The sequence below is a fragment of the Myodes glareolus genome, chromosome 1 (genome assembly GCF_982192425.1).
Source record: "Myodes glareolus chromosome 1, mMyoGla1.1, whole genome shotgun sequence".
NCBI classification, from domain to species: domain Eukaryota; kingdom Metazoa; phylum Chordata; class Mammalia; order Rodentia; family Cricetidae; genus Myodes; species Myodes glareolus.
The window spans coordinates 39,894,559-39,921,553 of NC_142026.1; the positions used below are offsets into that span (position 1 = coordinate 39,894,559).

The following is a 26,995-nucleotide window of genomic DNA, read 5'->3' on the forward strand; positions in this document are numbered from 1 at the left end:
TACGCTTATTAGCGTAATTGTAGAAATAGCAGTAGGGGTTATGGGTGTCACTGAAAATGTAGGTTCTAAATTTCTAAAACACATGATGTTAAAATATAAAAGAACACCAAGGTTACTGTTTTTAAGACAGTGGTATTTTATAACATAATTTTTGAACATTGCAGTAATATTTATGAACAATTTTAGGCATGATCGTTCATGGTTTTAAGATGCTTAGACACTGTTTTGTCTGCATATCTCACAGGATCTGGGTACAAAGCTCCTTGTTCCAGCATTTTTGTGGCTGAGTCTTCTTGTGCAACTTATAACATTTCACCACACATTTTCTAACAGAGATTTTAAGAAGCAAAACTAATTTCTCAACTGAAAAAAAAGTCATAAAGGAGTAACAATGACCGAATCATATCTTCATGATTTTCCAAATTTTATGATACTTGTTTTGTGTATTCCAACCTCTTTGTTTCCTAAGACAGAGGTTAAAAATTAGATTAAATGCACTGTTTTTAGCTGTTAACTGTAAAGTTTGAGACACTCAGATGATCTGCATCCACGTTGCTAGGGTCTGTTGATTCTGGCACGTTGCAACAGTAATGTCTCAAGTATGAATTATTGACTGAGTGCAGCTACCTCCGTATCAACCATAACACACACTTCACTGCATACAGATTTCCAGCTAGGTCTTTTTCATAGGCCTGCTGTCTTCTGGTTCAAGCTTTTATTACTCGATTTCTCCTGTTTCCCTTCTTTTTTGTTTAGAAATAGGGTCTTGCTATGACATGCAGGCTGGTTTGAATTTCTGGGCTCAGTTCCCCTGGCGTGTTTCCAGAGTAGTTGGGATTATATGCATACACCAGCACACCTGGCTCACTGAAGAGTTTGATGCTACTGTAAATGATATTGAAAGATATCAGTAGCTCATTTTGATAAAGGAACAATTACTGGGAAAGGAAGACTAATTTGAGATATGTTGATTTCTTCAATGAATGACATGAAAATTTAAAGTAAGAGAATAACCATATCCAACATTATATTTAAAACCAACTTTTGCTTTTAATATGTGTGGCAATTAATGTTCGTGGCATATATAAAATGATATAGGAAATTACTTAATTTGATAAAAAGCAAAGATGGGCAGAACTACCTCTGATGTAGTTCTGATGTCATTCTGATTTCAACTCAGATGTGTCTTACATATTTTTAGAAAAGTGTCTAATATGTTGCCTTTTAACTGTGACCGTTCTAGAAGTATCACTCAGGATGATGACCCTTGTAAGTGGGCTTCAAAATTGTTTATGAAAGCATGGTATAAAGCATTTTAGTATCTCTAAGGTACTCTGACTCAGCTTTTCTGGAAACACATTGCCCAGTCTTCGGCCAGCATTCTCGCCTCGCTGGAGTGAATGCTTCCCCTTCAGTCTTAGAGGTCATGCTTTCCATAGTAATCATTTCAGTCTTCTTAGTCATTTAAAATGGATTTTGTTTATTTCTCTTTTTAACAGTCTGACACGTACTTCTGCATGGCCATGCGTCTGCCTGTGGAGGAGGAAGCCTTCGTGAGTAAGTAGTCTTTGGATGGTGGGGGACGGGCGAACAGCGATTTGAAATCAGTAAAAGGTTCGATTTGGTGCCTATGAGTATATTAATCTTCCCCTGTCAGTTTCCAAAATGCATCTATCATGCCTAATGCGGAAAGAAACTACAGGCAGCTGCTGGAGACAAGATTACAAAACTGTATCCGGAGAGATTCACGAGCGGTGGTAGCGAAGGAGTTGCCTGAATATGTCAATAGTCACCAGTGCCGTGTGGTCCCATTTGTACAGTATTGGCTTTCTGTCTGTAGCTGGATTCTCAGTTCCTCTGCACTTAACAAAACTGTTTACCTGATGGTCCGTGTTATAAATAGAGTACACTTAGAATCAACGTTGGGAAGTGGAATGTTTTACCAATCAGACAGGTGGGTGAATAAAATAGAAAGGAAAAGAAGAGAGAGCAGAGAGAAAAAAAGGAGGGAGAGAGCACGGAAGACAGGATCAGAGATAGAGAAGGAGCCCCAATTCTCTTACTTACACTGTAGACTAAGGAGACTCTTCAACGACAGTCCTTCCCAGATGTGCCTTTCTGTCACCTAGAAGAAGTGAGAAAGCACCATCTTCCCATATAGATTGTCTTAAGGATCCCTTGTGTCAGACTTTTAATATTTAGGGAAGAAAAGTGATTGACACATTATTCATGCTCTTTTTTTTTCTTTTTGTTTTCTCCTTTTCTGGCTTAAAATGTTGATGTGGGGACGTTAATGGTAGTGAGAGTTACACTTTGGTCCCATGCAACTAATTTTCAGATGGACTCCCTGAAATGGCTGTTACGTGATTAGCAAAATGTGGACCGAGTAGCCATGAGGCAGTCTGAGAATGAATTTTCATGAGGTGCTTCCTGCAAGAATGTCCATTATAGAGCTGCAAAGCCACATTTGCACGTAGTTCTCTCTCTCTCTCTCTCTCTCTCTCTCTCTCTCTCCCTCTCTCTCTCTCTCTCTGCACTCTGGCTGCCAAAACGTTGGCAGAACACAACCCTACAACAACAGTCTCTATGCAGAATTGCTCAGTAGTTGATCTCGGAGAATAACACCATGGCAGGCTGAGCATTGCCTGAAGGGTTTTTGGTGTAGCAGTTGGACATTACCCAGAATAAGCTTAGGAAAGGCACTGTTCCCCGAGGCTAAACTGAGTAACTTTAAAAATAGAAAAACAACTTAAGATCCTAATTATAGTTTTCTGAGTAGCCCCAAATGTAACTTAAAATATATTCATTCATACCCTTGTGTTGGCTGCCAAGGAGAGAAAAATATTTACCTATAAAATGGATTTTTTTTCTTCACCAGTATTACGTTTTCTCTGTTTAAGTTTAGGGGTAGTTTTCATTCCTTCCATGTCACACTTGCTTTACAGAGACGGCCATCCTGCCCAGCTGTGTAAATACAGTTGTCGCAGGTCACAGCCGTATTAAGGGTTTCACCTTAACAGTTAGTGCTTTGTGTTTGGAGGCTGTGAGAAGTGTGTGGTTTCAGGGCTGGTCACTCTCAGACTATAAATACGCCCTGGAATGTGTGAGTGCTGTCATAATGTTAATGTGTTTTCTTTCACATAATTTAAAATTGTGAGGCACAAGTAAATATATTCAGTCACGCGACTGAGAACTCATGGGCAATACATGAAGTTCTGTGCTGTAACCAGGCTACTAACAGTTCTTTATTTTCATAGCTATCTCTCTTCTAAGATTAAACTGCTCTCAGCTCCCAGGCCAGCACCCAGTCTTCTAACATTTTTTAGCATTTCTTCCTTTTTTATTACTGGAAGGATCTCATGCATGCTATAGATTTTCTTACCTTTTGGTGTGCTGTCCAGAAGGTAGCCTGTCACCAACATTCATTAGTGGCCACATTCAGAGTATAGAGTGGAAAGGCAACTCTTAGCACCAGCTGACCATTTTTACAAAGGCATAAGTCAAAGAAGGAGCTGGGTGCCAACACTTCCTGGTGACACGTGACGAGATGTACCATCTCAGAGTCCCAAAGTACACGTTGTGGCTGTGTGTTGCTAGAGCTAATCCATTCTAAGGGAGTCTGAAGAGAGAAGATCTCTGTACTTTCTTGTGCCTTGTTCCAGATTCTATATCTCAGAATTTATCTCTTCTGATAAATAAGATTTGATATAACTCATTGGCAACACTAGATTGGATATTCTTCTTTAGTTTTTTTTCTTTAAATATGGGTTATAGCATATTTTGCTATTTGCTTTGTTTGTTCTTTCTCTTCTTAAGATTCATGGCTTCCTGAGGACAATACCCTCTCCATGCATGTGCATGCACATAGCACCCCACACATGCATATACACACTATTATACAGAAATAATTCTCAGTATTTGTGTTTATTTGACTTACTTAGCTCATTTTTTAAAAGCACACTTAATTATTGAGAAATACTATCTATAGCGTGGTTTTAGACTTTTCTAAAATAACAGGTATGAATTAAAACAGATACTTACTCTAGTGATGACGTGGAGTTTTATATTTGAACAAAATTAGAACTCTTTCTAAAACGTTGCTTTTGTTTATAAGAAAAAGTCAAAGACGTGCAAAGAGAGAGTTCGGGTAAATGTGCATTTGGGCACTGACTGTGGTGCTGTCTGAGAGGCGTTTCACAGACACTCAGCGGAATCGGCTGTGACAGCTGCTCACTCAGCCAGGAAATTTGACTGTCATCTTCATCCACTCGCTGCCCCTCACGTGGGTGACCAGTAAATAAATGTGTCTTTTCCTTAGTGAATGGTGGCAGGTCCCTACCCACCAGATAACTCCATGCAAATGAGGAAAACGTAGCTGCACTTCGAAATACACGAAATTAATGGAATGAATCATTGCTTCTCTTCTCCTTAGGCCTTTACGTAGATTGTCACACAACCCCTATTCCAGAACTGCACTGTTGAAATAGAATTTTTCCAAATGTGACTTTTCTTAAACAGCATTTCCGCTGAGGTGAAAACTACAGAAATGGTCTGGTTTGGATGGTGCTCTACAAACCCCCAGATACTGTGCCAGCAAACCCAACGTCTAGCAAGCTGCAGTGCTTAGATGCACATTTTGTGGCTTTGAGAGCAGTAAACCAGAGGTGTGTGTGCATATCTATATCCTTAGGACCTTCTCATTCTAGACAGGTGATTGGGTATCTTTTCTTTCCTTATAAGACTTTTATCCAACATAAAGTCCATAGCCTTCTGACTGGCAGGTGAATACTGAGAGCCTTCCAACAGACACCATCAGGAGGTCTCCCAGTTTGTTGTTGGTGCTGTTTAGTGAAAGCTACCATTGAAAACACAAATAAACCGAACGATGCGAGCAGTCTCCAGTGAGTGGACAGAACCTCACTTCCTCGGTTATAATTATGAAGTGAACATTGTCGCTGAACCTTCTCTCAGGATATTTTTGAATGTCCTCAATCCTTTAGTCACCAAAACAGCCATGTTTCTGACGTGACTATATAGCTCCTAGACTTTGCTCAGGTAGTAAAGAAATGTAAGACTGGAAGTAGGAACCATCTGATTGTATTTTATAAATCTAACTGTAGAGAAGTCTTTAATTAAATACAATAGTGTAGTCCACTTGGGGAAATTCCCAAGAGGAAAGTAGACAAGTTTTGATCAGGGCCTGTAAATTTGGCCTATTTTCACATATATAGGGGTGAGGAATAGCACAGGGGCCACCCAGACTAAGCACCAAGGAACTCACTGAACACAGCTACGAGAAGCAATATTCAAGTGCTTAAAACTGAGTGTCAGCTAGACCTCTGCCTTCAAATGCCACCTTCACCATGTTCTGACTGCATGATGAGGGACAAGTTAACACACTGCTCTACTTAAGACTCCTCTATGTGTGAGGAAAGACCTCGCTCATAATGCCAAGGAGACAGTGGTCTTCATCCTTCCTACTGCCGCAACCTTTAATACAGTTCCTCATGTTGCGGTGACCCCACCCATAAAATTATCTCCATTTCTACTTCATAACTGTACATTTGCTACTGTTGTGAAACGTAATGTAAATATCTGATATGGAGGATCCCTAACATGAGACTCCCATGAAAGAGTCATTTGACCCCCATCAACTGGTCAAGACCCACATGTTGAGAACCACTGCTTTATGAGAAATAAGCATGTGTCTGGCAAGGGTACCACACGATGAATGTTGGCAAGTGTAATATTTGGGGAGCTAGGTTTGTCTTTCAGAGTGCAGAGCGTGTGTACAGTGTTAGTGTGTTCAAATCTGAGGTAGGAAATGGCCCAGTATTCCGAATGTCCTTAAAAGGCTAGAACAGGAATGTAGGCTTCATTCCGTAGGAAGTAAATCTAGGACCACTAAAGCAACAACATACAAAAATAGAACTTAATGATGCTTATGCCATTTTCTAGCTTACAGCTTGGCTGATAAAATCTATTTATTGATTCTTTTGTTCATTCTCCTATTACCATTAAAGGCAGTTTTGAAAGGCCTGTCATCTGCAAGTTTAATTCCTTCTTTAAACTGGACTTGCTCAGTCATCAGGATTATTGCATTTGCAGTTTAGGTTCAATGTGTTTCTTGGTGAAGTCTCCAACAGCAGCTGACATCCCCCATAAACTACCCTACAGATGTGTCATGAAGTGGACATCATTGTCCTTCTTTGTAAGCATTAACAACTCTCTCCTAAGCTTACTGTGTAAAAGCCTTTGGTTGGAAAGTCCGTTAGTATAGGATTTATAGGATTGCCCTATGTGATTGGACAGCCGGCAGAAGACCGCTAAGGTATGCTTCAGGCCTCTCACACGCCGTCAAAGAACTGTGGCGCCAAGACCTTTACAGCTGTGCGTTTTTTTTAACTGAAATATAATGAGCAGTAAGGTTCATCAGCTCCTACGTTTAAATTACTGTTCAGAACAAGCCCTCTTCAGTTCCCTGCAGCAGTTTTGAAGTGTAATCTTTATTTAGTCCGTGTGAAGAAATGCTTAAGGGAGTAATATTAAGAACTGGGGATTTCTTTTCCAATAATACCTCATATTGCTCAGTTTCTAAGGCCGTATACTTTCCTAGTTCTGTTGAGCATGGCTTGAATCACTAGAATATTAATATAATAAATCATATTTTTATTTACATTATTTCTGAGGGGGCAGACACTGTGATGCCTGGGTGGGGGTCAGAGGGCAGCTTCTGGAAGCTCTTTTTACCATATGGGTGCTAGGCACCAAACACAATTTGTCAGGCTTGGCAGAAAATGCCTTTGGCTGGTGACCAACGTCCAGTATCCCTGCTCTTTAACATAGCCGCAGATTTAACCGAAAGCCACTCCATGTGTGTTCTGGCTACTGCTCCTCCCGAAAAGTGGCACAGTCTAGCAGGAAGCTGTAGGACGGTCTTAACAGGGCAACTAGGAAAGCTCGGGTTTTATCCTTAGAACTTGTTTTACAATTTTATTTGCAGAGAAACCTTACTCTGTAAAGTTAAAAGATGAAAGCAATCGAAAATTAGCTAAGCGTAGTTAACCAAAACCTGAGACTGTGTACACAGCTTTGGTCAGCTACTAAAAGTGTGGCTGTAATTAGGATCACCTGTGATAGGCAAGCCTTCTACCCCAGGGCTAAAACCCAAGCCTACGTTATTTTAGCAAACTCCCTAGGTAATTCTGAGTTATAATCCAGGCTGAAAAGTACTGCTGAATAAAATTATTTGACCGCATCTAGTAATATCCGTAGTATACTAAAGCCATTTATTTATACCTAATTATCCCACTGGAAAGAAATACAAACAGACTTAAAAACAGGTATTCCAACAGTTTTACACACACACACACACACACACACACACACACTCGACTGTGTCCAATAGGTAAATAAATATCTAAGGTTGATCGTTTTCCTCAAATGCACAACCTAGCAGAAAAGGCTAATGTAGCCATTTCCATTTGGAACAATGTTGTTTATACGGACATGGAAATCTTCCAGGTCCTTGCATCCTCCTCTAGGCTGAGTGTGTTCCTCACAGCGTTTCCAAATCAGGAGTTAGATATATCCAGTTTGACATGTAGGCCTAGACCTCCTGGAAATCCACTTGGAGAAATGGAGAGAAAGCTGAGTGTTCACTGAAAGTTTCTCCCAGGTCACAGTCTTGGAAATGTGCACGGCCCCAGCTGCAGGCTGATGTTAGCTAAAAGAGGCTATAAATCCCGGGAACTTCATGCAGTTAACACAGACTTTGCTTGGAACTCCAGAAATAGAGCTCATTGTCTGTCTGTCTTAATGTTCTTCCCACACATACTACTGTCAGCTGGGGTGACATCACCCTTCGGGGAGCCCTCCTACCTGCTCATTTCCCTGTCACCTTCCTCCTTTCATTGATAGGTCTGAGTTACTACTTTGAAGTCTTTTTCCTACCAAGGTGGTTAGTCCCGGGGCTTATCTCCACAATTCTCCCTGCTCAGAGACGTCAAGTGACCTTCACCGTTAGCCTCACTCCCCAGTAAACCACTGTTATCTTAGTGCCCACCTGGAAGACTGACGGTGGTTGCTATCTAATCAGCTATGGTACTCACTTACATTCTCAGGAGGCTGTGTTCTGAGTGATGTCACCCTTCCAAGGTTTTGTTTGTTCTGCCTGCTGGAAGAGTACCCTCGCATGGCATTTTTTTTCTTTATTACCTCCCTCCTCCTTTTCCCTGGCATCCTTTCTTTCTTTGGCATATGATAGGACATCAGGGGATGAGAAGGAAGGGAGCAGTTTCTCTGAAGATAGGATTTTATTTTCATAAGCGTTGTTTCTTGTTCTGCTGAAATCTCCAAAATCACGTGTGTGTCTTCTGTTCAGTGGACTTTAACCCTATGCACAGGGGGTGGAGCCTTTGCGTTTCTATAGAAAGCAGGGACTAGAAATGGATGAAACCAGACTAGGAAATGAACCTGTCAAACTCTCTTTGCCCATTTGTTGCCTTTAGGTGGAATTTTATAAGCTCCACATTATTGTAAGTCATCTGCTGTTTGCTTTAGATTTACATTTCAATATGACTTTTTTCAGCTGGAGGTATTTTTCATTTCAGTTTGCAATGGACTGTAGTTTGAGCTATAATTATAAAAATACTTAGGTATATTTTTCATTAGAATATGAAAAAAGGATGTCTAGCCTCATGTTTTTCACCTTGTGCCCATAATTTCTTTAGCATTTAAATTACATCTTAAATTTCAGGATGAATCTATGGCTCTGGAAGAAAGAGGTTTTGGTGGGGTGGTTTTCATTTGTTTTCGTATAAGTTTTATAAGTGGGAACTGTGGAATTTTCTTTTGCAACTGCTTAATAATAGACATTTCTCATTTTAGAAATAAAACCATACTTGTATCTAGTAAAGTTTTGCTGTAAAGCAAATAAGTACTACGTATGGAAGTATGTCAGGCTGAGGTTTTAAAAGAGATGGCTGGGGAATTTACACTTTACTGAACACAGGGGGTCAGAAGGCCCTAGGGTTTAAACAGATGCCTAGGCACCCCATTCTCCCTCTCCTTGTAAAAAGCCCATGCAGAGCTTATTGCTGCCTTCATGAAGGATATCTGTATCTTTTTAGTAGAATTACTACTGATGGCTCACCTTTTTCTGAAAAAAAAAAAAAAAAAAAAGGCGGTGCAGTGTTCTCGCCTTGAAGCCCTCATAGCGTTAATATAAAACAGTTCAGTTGATGTTTTCTAAAGGAATCCTGACAGCCCAGGGCTTTCTCTGTCCCTTTGTCCCAAGCCTTCTCCAAGGTTCCTACTTCTGTCCACCCCACAGCTCTGCATTTAATCTGTGAGTGACTTCCGAGAAGTGATTGCTCTCTCCCTCCCTGCCCGCCTGTTCCCAAGGGTCACAGTTCCAACTCTGCTGACTGTGTACACCTGAATGCTTAACCGATGCCCGAATCTCAAATTGTCAGGGATCTAAAACCTTAATTCCTGGAATAAGCTACACATAATTTTGTTGGTTGTTAACCAAAGTCTAGCAATAATTCAGTGGTAAGAAAAGTAGCTACTCCCTAGTAAAATAATCTAAGGGGATGAAAACAGCACAGGTTATACAAGAGACCAGGAATCAGCCCCATATTTGAAAACCATTCAGATTGTCACAGCTACATTTTTTTTTTTTGAGGGGAGGATAAGCATAGAAAAGAGGCTGGAGGAACGAGCCATCAGTGAAGAGCACTTGCTCTTTCAGGGGACCTGAGTTCCGTTCTCAGCACCCATGTGGGCATTTTACTTGAAAGTCCAGTTTCAGGGAGTCTCACACCCTCTACTGGCCTTTGTAGGCAACTGAAAACATGTGGCATATATTCATTATACTCATATAAATAAAAAGAAAAATGGATAGTCTTAAAAGTATAGATACCCATAGAGTGATACAAACAATTTGAGAATTATGAAACATAAAATTACTAATTATATATCATACCAACATAAATTTAAGTTGAATAAAAGACAAATAATGACAACTGCTTATACCTTAAAGCTTTTTTTGATTTGATTTTGCTTCTGACAAAAAAAGAAACCAAAGAGGTTCCTGGGAAGATTCTGGAAGGGAGCAAGGAAGCATTGTCCTTCATGTGAGAATGGTCAGAACAAGCAGACACCCTTTTCTCTCCTCTGCTTCTCTTGCTGACAAACTATGACAAATTATGAGCTGTTGAAACTTTCAATTTATTCTTTATGTCCAAAACAGCTTCAACCTCCCAGTTCCATTGTATTCTTTGTTTAGCGACGACAGAGCGTCAGGTGATAGTAAGTCCGAGTTCTAGGCAGCCTCTTTGTTATGTTTTAAGTGGTGCCCTGAAAGTCTCATGGTTTGGTTTTTAAGCTTTAAAGTTTTGTTTACAGTGCAGTAAATGAAATGCTTCCACTCTCCTGTGACAATTGTAAACTGGGTGGCCCAGAGTACGCGTCCCGTGCTTCCCAACCTGCCAGCAAGTCTGGTGCCACAGTCTGATGCAGAATGTTTTTATTCGATAAATACTCATGTCTCTGTATGTATTTTAGCAAGAAAGGATGCTTTATTTATTTTGTCTCGGAGCCAAATAAAAATGGACCAAAGGTACCTTAAGACACACTTGACGTTAGACAATTTAGCATTTTTGTATGAACTGGTGACACCTGAGCTGCTACATCACAGGAGCATGTTCAGTGAGGACAAGAAGGGACAGCAGTGCCTTCCATGAATGGGAGCCAGAGTTCATATCAACCACTGATAACACAGGTTTGAAATTATGTCTGTATTCTGCACTGCTTTTTGCTTATTGTAGTATCTTCCACTGCTGATTCCGGGAGAAAAAGAGACATTCCATTACATAAGTGCCAATATTATTTTAGCAAGTGCGCTGAGTCCACCTCGGATAAAATCTTACTTCTATATCTTTATAAAGATACATTTGCACATATCTTTGTTTCTGCAGGAAATTGTGTGTGTGTGTGTGTGTTGTGTTGCATTGCACAATGACTGTTATTGCTATTGAAGGTGATACAGATACGTTGTGAACCTTTTAGCTCATGTTTTCACTGCTCGCTGTACCTATTGTTTTACTACACCACTGTGCAGTGTTTCTGGTACACAGCACTCGGCCGAAAGTGGGAAGGAAATATATTGTGGGTAAAATAGCCTGGAGCATTCACTATGCCCGCATAATGCACTCACTGCACTAAATGGGACCGTTCATTTTCAAATGTGCGCGTTAATAGCAGTCTTTGCCAGCCTGTGAGCTATTATTTTCTCTTTTTAATGTGCCATAGTTTACTATATCCCTACATCAAATTGCTAAGTCATACTCATCTTGAAGAATGTCAGATATCGGGGCATTCTGTCATTGACGCATCAAAGCATCATGGTTACAAAGCGATCCAAACTGTTCAAAGATGTAGTCTCTTGTGACGGCGCCACACAGATGTAGAACTCGTATTCACACTCATGTATCATTTTCTCATGACAGTTGACTTCAAACCACGTGCCAGCATGGATACCGTCCACCATATGCTACTTTTTGGATGCAATATGCCTTCGTCCACTGGAAGTTACTGGTAAGGATTTGTGGGCTCACAGTAGAGGGTGAAGGATTTGTGTAAGGGTTTTGCAGTTGATTAATGCGTGACTACCGTGGTTCGTTGGCATCGGGAGGCTATCAGAATTATTCAGACCACTGTGGAGAATATCAGCCTTTGACGCTGATTAAATGTCCCCACGGAGCATGGAGATTGAGATTACTGATACTCTGATAGCAGGGTTTGTGCGGTTCCTGGTTGCACCCCCAAAAGCATGGCAGTTCTGTTCACGGTGATTTCTTTTGTCCCGTGTACTGTGCTACATAATCTGTATATATCATTTCCTTTACCCTAATTTCTCTGCAAAGCAAGCGTTTTTATCCATACGTCACAGACAAGAAACCGGGATGTCAGGTTTCCTAATTGACTCAGGGAATCAGCTGCCTGGAGTACAGACATGTCTTAAAATGTCCAATTCCAAAGTCCTGATATTTTCAGTTTGACTTTGCTGTTTGCTGTTTATTACCTTCTCTATTGCGGTTTTAGGAATGATTTTAATCACTCTGGTGAGCCTTCCTATTGTGCCCCGAGTAACCAGTAAGCCGTTATGAAATGTCAGTCACAGATCGGTGGTAGATGACGTGGGGGGAAGGACCACAGTGCTCCGTTCCATTTTGTTCTTCAGTGTGTATTGACGATCTGTGAAACCTGAAAATACCAATGCATTCTAAGCCTCCTATTTTTTTTCACCGCCAGTCAGAATCACTGTGAAATGTTTAGCAGTCCAGAGTGACTGCCGTGTTTGGCCGTACACTGAGAAGGAGTTTGTTTTGATGTCTTGCTCCTACCCAATCATGTAGACCAAAGAACCTTTCTCACTGTATCCTAATAGCCATTAGTCTGAGGTGAGGCTTGCGGTAGCCGCTTTCTAGTCATTTTGATAATAAGCAATTGTAATGTGTGTTTGGAACTTTGAAAAGCACAAGGCAATTAGTGGAAATCTCCATGGACCGAGTGCCATCAAAGCATTTGTTAATAGGCTTAAGTTATTTGATGTAATGGGCATATCACATAGGAACAAAACTCATGTGACTAGGTTTATATAAAAAAATAGAATTAGAAAAAACTGGCAGCTAGTGCCTTTTGATAGCAACATTTTTATTTTATCTCTTTAGCAAATTTTTATAAATAAGGTTTCACATTGAAAGATTATTCTTTTACCGTCATTTCTGAATCTCCTACAAATTGCACCCTTTGTATGCTTTAAAAAATATTCCTTTTGTAATTATAGTCTTTTAGATTGGAATTTATGAACTAGCTAGAAAGAATGTAGGCTCTTTGTATGTGCTTCGGCTTCATCTGGCCTGGGGTTATGATGTTATAATGATGCTAACCGCTAAAACTTTATATAAGATGCAGGCTCTCTGTTTGCTGTTCTCATATAAAGGGAATGCCAAAGCAGTCATATTATTCACATTATTTTGGTCCTTTAAATATTTATTGGTATTCTTAAACATGCCATTTTGAAGCTTTATATATAAAATATAGTGCCCAAGACTTCCAGGTTTAGTTGGGGAGATGTTAAGAAAATACCAGTGAAAGTAGAATTGTGTGGTGATTGCCATGTCTGTGTATGCTGTTTCGTTAAAATTAATATTTGAAAGACAACAAGCAGAAAAGAATGAAGAAGCAGCAAACCCATTGCTGGATGCCCTGCAGAGGCTTCCTAGCTTATTTGGTTCATTGATTTTTTGATCAATGTTAGGTCAATCATAAAACCTCTTTTATGCTAATGTTTCATCATTCTGTAAGTATGCATCGGGTACCTTTTTTGAATCGGCCAAGGAAGGCGAGAGCACCGGGAGCTGGAGACATGCGCGCAGGTTGACTCATCTCACGCACACATCCCATGTGCCTTGTCAGGATGACGCACCGCTGAGTACGTAGGATTCTGTGTGACACTGATTCTGTATCATTTTAAATGTAATTTAAAATATCTGCCAGGTAGTTCACATTCTCATTTAATCTATATATTTGTAATAATTGACTCTGTAACCATAAAACAAGTAAAATAATTGATACTATTATTCACCTTCTTTTAGCCAAGTCCAAAGTCTTCATTTAACATTTAAAAGTAGATATAGGAGCTTTTCAATATGCAAAGTAGAAGCCATGCATTAAGTAAAACTGCCCTGCTCACTCTGACTTTACAGTCTAGCCTTGCATTTCGTTTAAAGTTAATATAGATTATTTTCTCTCCAGTGTCTGGCAAGCTCCATTCCTCTCTTTAAAAAATTAGAATTCATGGCACTTCATGGGCTGAACTTCTAGGTTGCTTCAAAGGACCTTGTGCCTCCCGCCCCCACCGCCTCACAGGCTCTACACTAGAGAAAGTCAGTGATGTTTTCCCATCGTTTGCCCTCCCGTGCTCCCATCTGGATCACACTAACACCAAAAATATGTCCGTGTCCAAAATTCTGTATTTTTTTCCTGAAATTTGAGCAATGAGATCATCATATTTATTTTAAGTTGCAATTCTGTTATCCAACTCTTTCAAGATAGAAGGCATTTAAATAAAGACTCTCCAACTCTCCGTGATTTTCAGTGTGATATCTGTACTGATTTTTGATGCCTAGTAATATCAACAATCAGTTTATGCGCTAGAAAATTCTTCGGGGAACACAAAGCTATTTTAACAAAGTGTAAACACCTAATAAGATATATATGATATTTAGCAGTCAAGCTTGTATTTCCTGTTTTCTGTTTGCTCCTGAGATCTTGTACTGTCCTTCCCTCCCCATTGCCTGTTTCTCATGAGGTTTTGTTTGCACTGCCAGCTCATTGGCAAATGTATCTTTAATAAGGAAAGCATTTTTCCCCTGAAATTATGAAGTTATAATTCACCCTCTGTCTTCAGGCAGCACTTTTAATACGGAGGCAAAGAGCGGTTCTGATGTTTCACTGTGGAGCTGCCCTCCTTTGCTCTTTGTAATTGCCTCTTTCTACTGTTCATTAAAATATATTTACAGTTATATTAAGTTTACATGAAAATAGTAGACACAGCATGAAGCAGTTTTCATTATGGAGTCATTTTAATTTTAAAGTTTTTTTTTCCTTCCACACACATTCTAGTCTTTTGTGTCTCATTCCAAATTAGCAGCTCACACTGTTAATGTGTCTAGTTAATTATATGCATGTGCACTTAAATTGCATACATTGATGCAAACCTTTTAATATACTGTGGGGTGGTCTCTTTATAGTTCGAGTGGGCCTGATGCTCAATTCCAAATTAACATACCTCTGGAGGATGCCAATAGGGACCAGCTGATGGGAAAGCAAACTCTCCGACGACCCATGTCAAGAAGGCAGACGTACCTGTCCCATGTAATCTAATACCTTCAGACACCCGCCTGTTAATAGGGTAGACAATTAGCCACATTTAGGGACCAAGAGTGAGAAATCGCAGGAAGATGGGAACCAAGACGGCAGTCGGCTGATTTATTGGCTGAATATGAGTCTAAGCAAGTGCTCTGCTCACCACATCTCCAGCCCCTCCCTTAGGGATGAAAAAGAAAATGTAGATTACACGCACTCATGCATTCAAATGTACAGACCTGTACTAATAACTACTAAATATGAAGGTCTTGGAAAATAAAATTTGCATTGTTCTATTCTGTGAATTCATTACTGCTCCTTCATTCTTGTATTAGTAATTTTGTCAATAAGTTGTTATTCACTGGGAGTTTCGAGATTTGAAGAAATATAGTGATATTTATTTAAATAAGTTACTAGCATTTGGGGTAATAACTTTGGAGTGCTATTTTTTAAGATTTATTTATGTGTATGTGGTGTGCCTGTATTTCCCCTACATGCATGCATGTGTGCCATGCTTCTGCATGATGCCCAGAAAGCCAGAAGAGAGTGTTGGATCCCTTGAGACTAGTGTTACAGAGGCCCGAGTTTCCCTGTAGGTGATAGGAACCAAACTTGGATGCCCTGTAACAGTGGGAAGCGCTGCTGACTCTCAAGCCATCTCTGCACCTTCGAGTGCCTTTTGTTGGTTTGTTTGTTTTGAAACATATGTGATTGTAGAGTTCTGCATTTTCTGGTCTGTGGAGTGCCAAGTGTGCGGATTAGACAACTGAAGACAATCTAAGATTTTTTATTTTGTCTTCAGACTATTGAGTGAACAATATTGAGAGGTTCCAGATAATAATTATGTGCTCTATACTTCAAGAAGATAGAGGGTTTGTTCCAAAGGTTTGATAAATGTTTTGAGTGTTTGAGGGGATACATATGTGACAGCCAACTTGAACTTCAACTATTGCACAGTACTCTGCTGATAGAAACACTTTTATGTTATTTCTGCATCTGTTAAACTGTCTCCATGACAAAACCCACCAAAATGTTCGGCCGTTAGAGTTAGTGGGCTTTTAATGTCCAGCCTTGTGCATCGGCATGGTAGTCTGTGCGTAGCTAAAACTATTTTTAGCTCTTATAATTAATTTTTAAACTACTCCTAGTAATACTTATGACCAACTCGTCTTTGGGAGGCAGAGAGGGCTTCTACAAGTTGTTTGATGTTTTTTTAAACAGGCGAGTCCCGGCTGACTAGAGGAGGCCATTTCCAGCCGTTCTAACTTAGTGTCATTCTCAAGCTAAAGAAATAAAGTGGTTCCCCATCCTCTGAAGTATTAGCTGAAATCCCTTTCAACTGCTTCTATTTATTAACCACCTGCTGTGTCTTTTTAAATGCCACCATCTCAGCAGGGATGCAGATGCTGAGGTGAGGATGAAGCAAAAGTAGCTAGAGCCCATATGTATATGTCTGTGCATAGCACACTCTGCCTGGTTACTCACTCCGGTGTCCTTTTACCTTAGTGAGGACGTTTGCTAGGGAACGCCCCAGTTCTGCTGCTTGCCTCCAGACCATAAGGATTGCCTGAGCAGGATGTGCATACACTGCTTACTGTAGCTTCTTTGCATCCCGGGTACATTGCACACCTCCTAGCAGCATTCCAAGGGTTTCCCGCAGTGCCTTCTTTGTTTCTTCTGCCATAGAAACTTCTAAAAAAAAGTGACAGATAGAGCACCCCTCTCAGCAAAACGAAAACAGCAAACCTCCCAAACCCACACCATTCTTCATGGTAGACACTATAGGATGTGCATTTTGGTACAATTTTTTGTCACAGTTTTTACTGGACTGTAATTAACTGTCTCTGTCTCCCTTTATTCATTGTTTATCTATTTTTCTGGGCAGGGTCTCTCCTCCTTGCTGACCTTGCCCTGGTTCTTACCCCTATCTTTTGAGTGCTAGGGTTAGACTCACTAGTCTTGCTTTTGTTATTTTAGGGATTGAACCCTTGCCCTCTTACAAGCTAGGCAAGAGCTCTACCAACTGAACTACATCCTTATCCTCTACCACTACGTTTATTTTATCTTAATATTGTAACTGAGTTATATGAGGACAGAAAACATATTTCCATTGGTTAAAACACAGCTGGTATCTGTTCTAACTCTGGATGAACAGTGCTTATGTTCTTTGGCTAATAACTGAAGTGATGGAGCTGGTGGAAGGAGTCCCTTCGCGTTTGTTTGAGTTGCTAAGTGCCATGCCTACAAACATTTTGACAGTTTCAAAAAGAGATTGAGGGAGCTAGAGAGATGGTTCAGCAGTTAAGAGCACTAGATGTTCTTCCAGAGGACCTGGCTTCAATTCCCAGCCTGCACATGGCAGCTCACAACTCTCAGTGACTTCAGTTCCAAGGGATCCAACATTCTCTTCAATATCGACACTGCAAAACAGCCAAACACATAAAATAAATACTTTTAAATCGAACACCCTGTATGATTTTGATTATCTTTCCTTACAAGACCAGCATCCGAGTTAAACAAAGTAGTGACATTATACCATAAAATGTTACTGAGCATCTTGGGTTCAAATTTTTCCTTAGTAGTTGTCCCCCCCAGGCGTTTTTTATTTTGATTTTGAAGACAGGGATTCTCTGGGTAACAGTCCTGGCTGTCCTGGAACTCGGTTTGTAGACTAGCTTGGCCTTGAACTCAGACACCTGCCTGCCTGTCCAGAGATCAAAGGCCTGCACCACCACACCCTGCTTAAACAGGGCTTCTAATAGTGCCTTACTGGGCTCTGTGATGTACAATTCTTGTTGTAGAGCCTCAACAAGGAAGGCTTTGTTTCCTTGGAAGGATGGCTTTGTTTGTACCGAGAAGCTGTACTTCATTCCCTCTAGCCTTACAGACTTTATTGGCTTTCTCACTGGGGTAAGGGGGTCTCAGGGGCTGTTCCTATGATGTTGTTCTTCAAGCTGCCCCCACTCTTATTTAGCTTTTCTAATTAGGTATTCTTTGAGTTACTGTGCACATGCATAACTACTGGCCTGACATGCACATGGGATTATATGAATTGGCAGAAATATTCTATAGGTTATAGTGCAGTTAATTATATTTGGCTAATTTAACGCAGACCAGTGCAGTTTTGAAAGGTGACAGTACCCCACCCATGCCATTAATTATTATGTTGTGTTTCTAAAAATAAAAAAAAAAACAAAAGCAAAAGCCACCTCTAACCTGATGTTAACTTTTCTGGCTGTGGGCACTGGATCCCTAATGCATTGCAGTTGGAATTTACAACCTGCCTCTATTTGTTTCTTTTCCTGTTGATGTAATAAATTCCGTTACAAAAGCATCTCAGGGGAAAGGGATTTATTCCAACTCACAGGTCAGGGCATATCCATATGGCAGGGAAGTCAAGGCAATAGGAGCTGGAAGCCTCTGGTCACCTCTGAAGCAAAGTGATGAATGCTGAGTCCCCTGCCCAAGATATGGTGCAAATGACAGCTAAGATGAGCCAGTATACCTGATCAAAATCGTCCCTGGCAAGCATGCCCAGAGGCCAAAGAAGCCCATGCAGTTGTGCCTGGAAGCTGCTTCCTAGGCAATTCCAGATCCCATCACATTGACAGTAAGCACTAACCTCGCAAAACCATGCAGATTTAACTTCAAGACTTGATATCTTGGGTTTCATCATTTTATCCAAAGGAAATGATAAGGTATCATTTCCCACCTTGCCCAAGTAACCTTAGGTTTCAAATAGCCCTTAACAGATACCACCAGGGAGTGCTTTACCAGTCACTCATACTTTATAGGGATAACTTGACGTGACAAGACTGCTCTCTTCCATGCTTGGCACAATCAGAACACCTCCATGCCATCTGACAGATTTCCTTATGACTTAGAGGTGAAAAGCTTCCATAGGGAAAATCCAAGAACCCAGAGCCATCTTCACTTCAAATGTTAATTGTTTCCCCTCCCTTTAAACTATCAATGTCATTTTCTGTTAATAGAATGTAAAACTGTTTTGTGCCATCACCGAAAGTCATCTCTCTTGCTCTCCCAATTTACTTTCTTCATTTAGTTCTCACAGTCGTTAGGTTTAAGATTATTTTCAATTTAGTTTTCACACTCGTTAAGTTTAAGATTATTTTCAGGATCTTGATATTTTTCTGTGAGTCAACATCACTTAGTCATGTATTGAATACATTTTAAGAATATAGATGGACATTGTTTTTAATTATGCTAAGATTTCAAAACAGTTATGAGTGTGGGTCTTTTGCCTGCATACCTGTCTGTACATGGACCACCTGTGAACAGTGCCCAGAGATGATGTGAGATGTCCCTCTGTATTCTGTGAATATGCTTTATTACTATTGGTTAATAAAGAAGCTGATTTGGTCAATAGCCAAGTATAATTGAGCCAGGCAGGAATCCAAACAGAGATACAGGGAGAAAGAAGACAGAGTCAGGGAGATACCAGCAACCTCCAGAGAAGAAAGATGTGAGGTAACACCATGGCCACGTGGCAATAAATAGATTACTAGAAATGGATTAATTTAAGTTGTAATAATAATAATAGTTGGTAATAAGCCTGAGCCACTGGCCAAACAGTTTGTAATTACTATTAAACCTCAGTGTAGATATTTGGGAATTGGCAGGCAGGAGAGAAACTTACAGTATGCAGAGAAGCAAGAAGAGGTGTAAGATTCTCTGGAACTGGAGTCTGTTTCTGAGCTGTCATGCAAATGCTGTGAACCAAACTCAGGTCCTCTGGAAGAAAAGTCGGCACTCTTAACCAGTGAACCATCACTCCAGCCTCAAGCTAAGTGTGTGTGTGTGTGTGTGTGTGTGTGTCTGTGTGTCTGTGTGTCTGTGTGTCTGTGTGTGTGTTCACACACATACATGCACATGGGTTCCCATGAAAGCCAGAAGAATTTGTCAGGTGTGCTGGGACTGGAATTATGAGCGGCTATGAGCCAATGTGGGTGCCAGGAACTGAACATAGGCTTTTGTGGAAGAGCAGCAAGCATTCCCAACCACTGGGCCATCTCTGTAGTCCCAACATACGGTTTGGAAGTTGTTATTCTGTCAGACCTGACAAAAGTAGAACATGAAATTGTTTGATGTTGTGACTGGGTCAGAGCATTTTATTCTGCCTGAAATTTGATTTTAGAACTGCGTGTACAACCGCGTCTACAAGCTTTCCCTTCAGGTACGATGGTATCAGTAACGTTTATCTCCCTAAGATAGTCTCTGCCTGTGAATCAGTACCATGAGTTGTGAGGAAAGAAAGAGTGGCAGCCGGAACTGCGCCCTGTGGCTCCGCTGTGTGACCTTTGCACTTGCTAGAGCTGACTGACTCCCTTGGTCTCAAAGGGCAGCCAGTTTACAGCATTCCTAAGAGAGGGAAGAGCAGCCGGGCAAGTAATGTTTCAAATGTGCTGGGGCTTGTAGTTTGCTTTTATCGTAAATTTTTAATTATTGTTTTATGTGACAATGCCGTATCCTTTTAGTCCACTCGGTGAAGTGTCTGAACACATAAAGTGAAGGACGCAAACCGCACCACCTCTCTGCTCACTGCCGGGCACACTCACAGGTTCTGTGAAAACAGCACAGAAGGCTTTGTCTCCAAACTCGCGCTCCTGTTCTGGCTAAAGAGATGGATGAGGAAGCTAAGGCTTGGTGTGGTACTATGGTTAAAGAAGGGAAATTTGTGATGGAGTCAGAGGAGGCCTCCCTGACAAGGAAAACTAGAACTCGGCCTGGAAGTGGAGTATATACTTTCCAAACAGAGAGCTAGGAAAGAGGTGCCCAGGCAAAAAGAATAGTACAAACAAGAGAAATGAGAAATGGATACTACCTTGGTACAAACAGGGGTTTTTCTCTGGGAATATAACAAAATTCTAGATCATAAAACATCTTTGTATCTTGCTCCAATATTTCAATTTCATTTTGGGGAAGTGACTGCAGCATTTTGAGTCAGTAAATGGCATAAATGTGTACCTTGGCAATGCTTATTGTTTTCTCTGTTATGTGACATCTGCTTCTGTATTGATAAATTAACTTCCATGCCGGGTGGTGGTGGCGCACACCGTTAATCCCAGCGATTGGGAGGCAGAGGCAGACAGATCTCTGAGTTCGCGGCCAGCCTGCTCTACAAAGCCAGTTCCAGGACAGGTTCCAAAGCTACAGAAAAACCCCGTTTCAAAAACTCAAGGATTAAAAAAGGAAAATTGACTTCCATATCATAGAAAGTGATTATATCTTAACACTGCCATCAGACGGGTGTAATTATGCAATTGTTGTAAAGTATGGAAATTGCCACTGAAATCCTTAAGCTTTAATATCCTACAAGGAGTAAGATCTATAGTTCATCACCTCTGACAGTCTCATTTATTTAACTATTATATAAAGAAGCCAAGACAATGTTTATACTTCTGGGCACTGTCCAACACCCGAAAGCCCTTTAACATGTTTGGCATGAGAATATCGTAGACATTTGTTCCAAAACACAGTTCTCACATGGTAGAGATCCTTCATCTTTATGCATTGTACTTGACAGTGAGTGATAAGAACCAACTGGTTGGTGAGTCTCTCTGCAGCCTGATTTATAGAAGCAAGCACATTTGCTACGCATAATGTTTGGGACACCCTGGTGCTGAGTCTCTCATTCTTAATTCTGACGTCCTTTTCTCCAAACCCATCCCTGTTTGTAGCAGGAAATGAGGCAAGAGTTCCTGCCTGAATATGAAAGAGAGATGGATTTACCAATGGTTTTTGTATAGGTAACCTCTGTATTTTCAGATCTGCAGCCTCAGATCTGTTTAAGAGGCCACAATGTCCTGCCTTTTCAATCTCTCCAGACCATAGGTAGTGCATATTTTCATCTTTGTGAGCCAGCTACCACCAAAGAAGCTGTGTTTGTCTTTCTTCTTGATAGTTTTCAACCTTTATGGTCTGTTTTATTTCCTGCCTCTGACCTTGTTTGGCCCCAATTTTCCAAAGCACAAACATAAAGCAGTCTAAAAAAAAGTAGCCTGGCCATGTTTTAAACAAATCTAATTCAATAACAGGACAAACCAAGGCTTATAATGTTGTTAGAAACAATATGATTTGCCATCAACTTATCATATATTAAATTAGGTCTACCAGAGGTCCTGACTATAACATTTGCCTGACCTACGTCACTATTATGGCCCTGTAAAACGGGTTTACGTATACAAGCTGCTGGGTTTTCAAGGATGATAGATACCCCCAGGAATCACAACTGTTGGGGGGCCCAGGGGTGGAACTAAAGAGAGAGTCTGCATTTGAGTGCTCCCCTCACCTTGTGGGTAATGTTTTAATAAGGTGAGCAATTTATTAAACAGTGCATTACAATATGTAGTGCCTTGGTTTGTGAAGAGTTTTCCACTTATATCTCATTTGATTTACAGAATAGCTGCATGAGGTAAATATCTCTGCATTATGGAGAAAGCTAAAACACTAAGCAGTAACACGAAGTGGCACTTGCACCCACATGAAAAATTCATAAATGCAAGCCAGTGTCCATAATCTTTCTAAAGTCATGTGTGTGTGTGTGTGTGTGTGTGTGTGTGTGTGTGTAGTATAGTCAAAGGCCCTTTAAGTTGATGTACAAATTTTCTTTATTCTTCTGAGGACTCATATGTGTTGATATGGTCAAAAATGTATTCACAGCATCGCTGATCCCAAAAGGCAAAGCGTAGATGTCACTGTTGTCAGTGTCTGTCTAGATTCGCTTCATTAGGTTTGCTTATGCACTCCAGTGTTGAGCATTATGATTGGCTTGTCTACCTGATTACAAAGACGGCATTTCACGTAGGAATGTATCCAGGCGTAGGCTGTATATCCACAACAAAGGATTGCTTCCCATCCTTTTTTTCGGATGCTTCTTCCAGTCAGAACTTGCTCCAAACAACATTAGTTATTAAGCCTAGAAATACAATGAATATATATTGATGTGTTTGACCTTTAAATACCTGCCCTAATATGGAACTGTTTATATGTTTCATTGTCTGAGTAGGTGTGACAGCTACTGTTATTTTTTCAGGTTTTGTGATGAAGGAACTTGTACAGATAAAGCCAACATTCTATATGCCTGGGCAAGAGATGCTCCCCCAACCCGGCTCCCCAAAGGTACATCTGAAATGTCTTGTATGTCTTACTAGTGTTCATCAGAGTATTCATGGTCCTTTCTAAAAGGATCGTATGCCTGTGAGCCATACTACTGTCTCATTCAAAGTGCCAGTCTCGCCTACTTTGTACTGAAAGGTAGTTGCTCACTTCTTCTCACCTCTTTGGTAAGTAGTTTGCTCTCGAAACAGCTTGGATTGAATTAGAAAATAATCAAGTGTACCTCAGGTCACCTTTGGCCTAAGGCACATTGGCTCTTGACAGCAGGAACATTTCCTGAGCTAAGAGAGCACTGAAAATTAAATAAATTGCTGTTTCAGCAGCAATAATATTTTTTTAAGTCCTGGAACCTAGGAATTTAATGTAATGTCAAACTTAGCTGGCTTTCTGGCTTTACCTGTAAATTGTTGATAGAAGCATCTCTGATGTCTGAGGGAGTGGTGAGATGCTCTCTTATTGCTTCAGAATATTAAAAAGAGTGCATGGTTTGGCTGTGGCATACAAGCACTGTGGTGAGAAGTGGATTTTAAGATGTACACACCTACCCTCCCTCCCTAGCTGATGCTGTCACCATCAATTGCATTGCTTCAAATCAGCGAGCAGCCTCTCTGCCCATTACCCTGTGCCCACCAACAGGCTTAAGCATCCTAGAAGGTCTGTCACAGATGTGCTGACATTTTTGAGAGCACATGCATTTTCTCAGCCTGTGAATAGTAGGTCTATTTTGAACACATTGCTAACAACCTCCACATGAACAGTAAGGACATTCATAGACACCTGGATTTTGTGACCTAGGTAGCAACTGGTCTCCTCTGTGTCCCTTTTGAAGACTCTGTCTTCATGGGGGAGAGAAAGTAGCCACTCTGAGATACTTCTAAGATTCTCTTTCTTACAATCGCTTAGAAAATGTAAATCATAATGTTTATTAAACAGAAATAGAATCTTTTTATGTTTGTTAAACAACCAACAGGGACAGAAGTGTGTCCCCCTCTTTCTTTCCCAGTGTTTGGTCTGTTTGGTTAAAGGACCAGGGACCCCTCTGGTTCTAAATAGGAAACTATGACTATAGTTTCTGTTAGAGTTTTGGTTAAACACTCTGGCCAATGCAGTTCCGTTCATCTTCCGTGTGCTAATTTTATATGGTGGAAGTCATTTTGTGCCCCGAGGATTTCATGACCAGCTACACAAAATGACTACTGACTGTAACGCATGTAAGCCCCAGCTTCTGTAATGACAGTTTGCTTGTTTTATAATGATTTAGGTGTTGGATTCAGAGTTGGAGGAGAAACTGGAAGTAAATACTTTGTCCTTCAAGTTCACTACGGGGATATTAGTGCTTTTCGAGGTAAGTTTTGAAGTGTTGGGACTGAGCAAAATGTTCAATACTTTATTACTTAAACGAGGTGGGCTATTATCCATGCCTTAAAATGAAGGGCTGCCCATATATTCTGCCAAGCAGGGATAATTGCGTTAAGTTGCTTTAATTTGCAACTGCTGAAGGAATGGCCTTGTTTCTAAAGGTTATTTCCACAATGCAAGCTTCAATCCTACTGTGCTTTCATTTTTGCTGGCGTCCAATGCGTTGTCTAACCAGCTCGCTGTGCCTATCAGAAGTGTCACTCAATGCAGTCAGTACCAGTAGAAAGCACAGAAAGGACCTACTGACTTGTTTACTTTACAGCGAGCAAGCCACACGGAGAGTGAATGGATTCTGCCAACCATCTGGCAACTGCTGAATTTCATGTGTAATTTGCATGGCCGCTGTATGTACTTCTCCATGTCCTCAGTACTGAGGCACTGGTCTCAGTCACTGGTTAACATACTAAATCATCCAACACAAGTTGCTCTACCTGTGATCGCTGTGCACTTCATTAAAACGCCCCTTTTCCTGTTATAGAACCATCAACATGACTGATGGGCTCTGTTTCCAAGGCAACCAAGAGTGGTACTTCTTCTTTGTTCTGGGGCTTGTAGCGAACTATGACTATGTTTTGAATTCGTGCTTGTGGTGTGATGAGATTGTAAATAGTAGCTGAGTTCTCATTGGCTTATCGGCTGTTTTCCTGTCCTGGACTGACACACTTTCTCCATAATTCTATAATGTGATATGTGAAATAACTGATCAGACAAATTTTTTTCTTCAAACTCAATTGATTTCCATCCAGTAACAAGTTCTAGAAGCAGGTGTCTGTCTATACCTATGAAATACATTCTAGAACAGTGGTTCTCAACCTTCCTAATGCTGCAACTCTTTAATACAGTTCTTCATGTTGCAATGACCCCCCCAATCATAAAGTTATTTTCATTGCTACTTTATAACTGTAGTTTTGCTACTGTTATGAATGGTAATGTAAATATCTGATATGTGACACCGTGAAAGGGCCATATGACCCAAAGGCTGAGAACCAAGGCCCCAGAGCTTTTCCTGAGAGATCCCCCATGTTGTGGAGAGACTCCCTAGGTTCTCAGTCCTCAGAAATGGAGCACCATGTTGTCTTCCTCTAGAAAAGTATATTGAAAGTAGTAATTTTATATAACTGCACACTTCTAATTAGGCATGTGATCAGTTAAATGAGAACCTGCAAAGCAATGTACAATACTAACTTACAAATTAAATTTGTGTTTTATATAGATATAGATAGATAGATAGATAGATAGATAGATAGATAGATAGATAGATAGATAGATAGATATAGATATAGATATAAACTCCAGTCACAACAATATAGCTTTCCATTTCTGCCCCATAACCTGCTCGTAAATTGCCAGCAGTCGAGATTGCTGAGACAAGGTTTTGTTGCAAACAAAGGAATAAAACAATGCTTGTGTTTGAGGAACCAAGCCAGAACAGTTTGTTCTGGAATGCCACATCTGGCCTGGGTCAAACAGACAGCTTCTGGTGCTGCCTGTGGAACACGGATGGAACTCGTGTTTTGGAAATGGCAAGCAGGCTGCCCCTGAGGCCCACAGCCAGACCAGCTCAACACACCCACGCACACGCAAACCAGATTCTCTGTCCCTCTGTGAGACACTGAACTTTGCTGTCAACCTAATTCCTCAGAGATTTTTCTCGAAATCCTGACAGAGGCTGGCTGCATTCCTCAGAGAAAATGGATGATAGGCACCGATGTTTGAAAAGCATGACACTTTAATCATTTAATCTCTTACTGATGACTCATTTTAGAATTAGTGTTAATATCAAGGTAATAATGTCCTGATATTTTAATATATAAGCAAGCAACTTTTCTTACTGTAAAAGGCAGATGGGAAATTTCATGTCGTGGCTTCTCTCCTTTCTAGACTAATTTTTCCAAAAGAAGCTATATAAAAGGTATAAAGACAGCCAGCATTAATATTCAGAGAGCTTATTGTAACATAAAATAGTGTATCACTTACTCTAATAGAAAAGTGTAAAAAATAATTCCCATAATTCATTCAGTGCCAGTAGATACAATCTTGTCACATGGTATAGAACATTAAGTGAGCACACAGAAGATCATCAAATCTCATTGAAATAATGAAACGGACGTTTTCCATTTATTGAATTGGGGATGTACAGGAATTGAATTATACAACTCAAGACCACCAGACTTGGGTAAGCCTAATACCGTTTGGGAAGCTTTATAAATTAATGTATTCTTTTGGAAAATGATTTTTTCCATTTTCTAAAATGTCACTTAATACATTAAAAGTTTTCTAAATGATGAGACTTTGTTTTTAAAATGAGCTACATAGTCACAGTTGTGTGCAATTAAAGCTGCTAATATGGAAAAATAGACAAATTAGCAAAACAAAAGTAAGCAATAACGTTTGAACAGGCTATCCACACTTATGTGCGCTTGTGTGCATAGGAGGACCCTGAGGAAGAACGATAAGAGGGAAGAGCGAATGAGCAAGAAGGGGCCGTGTCAGCACTTTCTTG

At 40.4% G+C, this 26,995-nt stretch overlaps 1 protein-coding gene across 10 annotated transcripts in view; it reads left to right on the top strand.

Annotated features, from left to right (window-relative positions):
• Nucleotides 1-26,995, top strand: part of Pam (peptidylglycine alpha-amidating monooxygenase) — a 286,594-nt gene that overhangs the window by 161,044 nt on the left and 98,555 nt on the right. For all 10 annotated transcript variants that reach the window (XM_085696100.2, XM_085696107.2, XM_085696114.2 and 7 more), the window contains exons 4-7: nucleotides 1,500-1,557; nucleotides 11,514-11,601; nucleotides 22,991-23,076; nucleotides 24,335-24,418. In XM_085696100.2, coding sequence (XP_085552226.2) covers nucleotides 1,500-1,557; nucleotides 11,514-11,601; nucleotides 22,991-23,076; nucleotides 24,335-24,418 — 316 coding nt within the window. The remainder of the gene's footprint in view (nucleotides 1-1,499; nucleotides 1,558-11,513; nucleotides 11,602-22,990; nucleotides 23,077-24,334; nucleotides 24,419-26,995) is intronic.